This window comes from Cydia amplana, chromosome 4, assembly GCF_948474715.1.
Source record: "Cydia amplana chromosome 4, ilCydAmpl1.1, whole genome shotgun sequence".
NCBI classification, from domain to species: domain Eukaryota; kingdom Metazoa; phylum Arthropoda; class Insecta; order Lepidoptera; family Tortricidae; genus Cydia; species Cydia amplana.
The window spans coordinates 6442263-6445878 of NC_086072.1; the positions used below are offsets into that span (position 1 = coordinate 6442263).

Below are 3616 nucleotides of genomic sequence, written 5' to 3' on the forward strand. Positions count from 1 at the left end.
TTCTCCATGTTAACAACGTAAAGAAGAATTTTATAATAAATATGTAGGTATTTAAAAGGTACAGATGAATGCTAAAAATTTATTCACCACAAAACTTCGGAAAGTTCAAAAGCAAGTGTTTCCAACAAAATTAACTTAACGCTATAGGTAACTGACGAAAGCTGCCATAGGTATCAGATCGGTAATGATACAACAATGAAGGGAGTGTTTTAATTAAATGAACAAGAGTTGCGTTTTACCTATCCGCGCGTGTACCTATCGCACAACGTTTTACAGTACCTACATATGGCCCTTTACATTTTCGGGGTAGTTATTACCTACGTAATGTGCTTATTATACCTAGCACAGGGTGTCGTAATGGAGCACCAGGTTTAATTACTGTAAAAATCATTACGATATTGTCATTACATAAATAAAATTATTATAAAATTATTAAACATTTTCCATGATTTTATATAAATGTACCTACATAATATTATGTAAAAATGTAAATCTTATGCACCTATGTAATTCACTGTTCTAGAGCAGAATGTAGGTACCTACAAATATAAATTCATGCAAGTTGCAAAATTGTAACAGCATCCCTCTACCTATTCATATGACTTCAAGATAGATCCACTGTTCTAAATTGCCGCGAGCTCTAGTTACACACCCGCTCCGCTAATAGGGATCATCTCCCATCATTTCAACTCTCTCACCCAGCGTCGATAAGTACCCACCTACCTACTTCTTTAATCATTGCAATTTCGAAACAAGCTCAAGCGTTGTCGGTGTCGAATAAATTTTGTATAATGTAAACGTGATAACAATTTAAATTCCTCTGTAAAGGGTCTCGAGCCGACAAAAACAACAAACAAACAGAGAGGCGCGCGATTGGCGCAGCGGCATGGGGCGGCGCCGGCGGCAGGCCCCTCCTGCCTCATGCGCCAGTCTCGCTCGCTCGCCCAGTCCTTATCTTCCACTCCGCTGCGGGAGACGTGTGACCAGCCAATTTTCAGTTGACAATAATAATCAAAACAATACCGGGTTAGTGACAAACTATGCCTCGACCCACACGTGAGTCCTACGGAGACCAAAAACCACCGTTCTCATACATAGCTCTGACCGCCATGGCCATCTGGAGTTCCCCAGAGCGCATGCTGCCGCTCTCTGAGATCTATCGGTTCATCACGGACCGCTTCCCATACTACCGGCGCAACACGCAGCGCTGGCAGAACTCTCTGCGGCACAACCTCTCCTTCAACGACTGTTTCGTGAAGGTGCCGCGCCGTCCGGATCGGCCTGGCAAGGGCGCCTACTGGACGCTGCATCCGCAGGCCTTCGACATGTTCGAGAATGGCTCGCTATTGAGGAGGCGCAAACGGTTTAAGTTACATAAGGGAGAGAAAGACAGTTTGAATGCGGAACTGGCGGCGCTGGCAAGTTTTAATCGAGCGTTTTTGGCGCGTCAGGCGGGCGGGCCGCCGCCGCCACCGAGTATGCCGAGTGGAGGATTGTATGGGCCCACTGTGAACCTGTGTTCAAGGTTGAGTCCCGAGCCGCTGGAAGCGCCTGATACGGCAGCGCTACTGCCGGCGGGGCCGCGGCCGCGGCGCGCGTTTACGATCGACGCGCTGCTAGAGCCGGAGCCGCGGCGCTCGCCATCACCACCGCCGCCGCCGCCCATGCAGCCGCACTGTCCGCTGCCACTACCACCCGCGCCTTACCTATTGGCGGCGCAGCGTTACCACGCAGAGCTGCTGGCCGGGCTGCAGCAGTCTTGCCTGCCCCCGTTGTGGACGTGGCGAGACACTAACCAGTTTTCACATTATACGCTTAATTCATGAATGGTGAGTGTCTTACATATGTAAATTAAAAACTTACACTAATAACACGAATATACATATAACGAATAAACTACAATGACCTAAAGTAGGGACTATGTATTAGGTAGGTGGTACCTACACAAGTGCCCATAAGATAAGAGAACCTATGTAGTCATAGTCGTATTTACAATAAAATAACACTTTCATCACACTTGCTCGAAAAAGATCTTATTTCATAAAGGTGTACCTACCTAATAAAGGACAAAAACTTTTTTTAATCAATTCATACGAAACAAGTACCTACCTAGGTATAAGTAAATGAGTTTTTAAATACCTACTGACGTTTATAATTTAATATTTTTGTTTATGTTTAGAAATACTTATTTCATTTGATTAATTTAATAGCAGCTGTTTAAAACATTTTTACACTATTTTAAATCGTGGCTGAAGCGGGTGGGTCTGTGCTGTGCCTTCCTGCCTTCAATGCGGTTAGCCTAAAAACAATGACAGACAGGTTAAGCCTAGTAATGTTTGAAATCTCACCGTATTTAAGAATTATTTCGCTTAACGCTAAAAAAACATTGTGTGTAACTCCGGGGGTATGAATATTGTAAACTCGCGTCTTTAATTTTTACTTATTACTTCTTAATATCCATCCATATACATTTTTTAAAACTGCATTTTTAGTCAAAATTGTAATTCGCTATCTCTGATGCACCTACTACTACTAATACTGGAGTCTAGTTTATAATTTTGAAGTAGATCTAAGTAGAATAAGTAGTTTATTAGCCTGTATCAAAATTATACCATCATGCTGTACGCATCAGAAACATGAACTAGTACATACGCGAAACAAGAACGCAAGCTCAACGCTTTCCACGTGCGCTGCCTGAGGACTATACTTGGAGTCACTTGCCAAGATAAAATAATACATATATAAAAGTCAAACACAAGTATGTACCTACATTAAGACAAAAAAGTCAACAATACCAAACTATTTATTTCAACCCTTTAGTTAATGTTTTTTTTTTGTTACATGTGTTTGTCTATGAAAGTAAATAAATATGTAGGTATGGGAAATCATGGTTATCGTGGCCATGTCGTGATATGATAATCGGGTTTAATCTAACCCATTCTTACTTGGCACTCATTTAACATTGACTAATTAAGTTGTTACCTATCTAAAGTAAAATTACAAACTATTTAACATATTAAATTAATTACTGGTAGCTCTATTAATTTAATTTTTCTTTGTCTACAGGTAGATCAACAAAAATTTAAAAACGATCTCAAGATAACTCTAGACTTAGAAAAAACCTACAGTCTGTTACATATTGGAAATACCTAAATAAATCAAAAAAGAAGATTAATTAGTGCAATGGACTTAGAACTTAAAACTTTAATAAATTAGACTGGAAGTCTGATGGCAATATTGGCATCAAGTCTAATGACCACTAGCAGGATAAGCATAACGTGGTAAGTTTCTTGTAGTACCTAAAGTACCTATCTATCATACACACATAACTGATAATTTGAGGTCAGAGACAAATTACAAATAAGGACAGACTATTATCATTTTATTAACGGCGTGTTAGAGTACAGAAGTTTATAAATATACAGGCCAATCTGAACGTACACTGATGTCAGATTGACATTTCACTGATGTTATTCAGTTATCGTGCATTTCACTCGTACTTGATCGTACACGTATTAGCGCGGGCGAGACGCACTAGCTGGTACCCTTCTTGATAATCATATTCATATATAAATAACAGATGCTCCTGACACAGATAATAGAACCACAACACTAA

The 3616-nt window shown here is 40.5% G+C and overlaps 1 protein-coding gene across 1 annotated transcript; it reads left to right on the forward strand.

Moving 5' to 3' along the window:
* The first annotated feature begins 568 nt into the window (after positions 1–568).
* Positions 569–3292, forward strand: LOC134647585 (fork head domain-containing protein FD4-like). The gene is made up of 2 exons (XM_063501941.1): positions 569–1829; positions 3067–3292. The coding sequence occupies exon 1, from the start codon at positions 1041–1043 to the stop codon at positions 1824–1826; it is 786 nt and encodes a 261-aa protein (XP_063358011.1). The 5' UTR covers positions 569–1040; the 3' UTR covers positions 1827–1829; positions 3067–3292.
* The last annotated feature ends 324 nt before the right edge of the window (positions 3293–3616 follow it).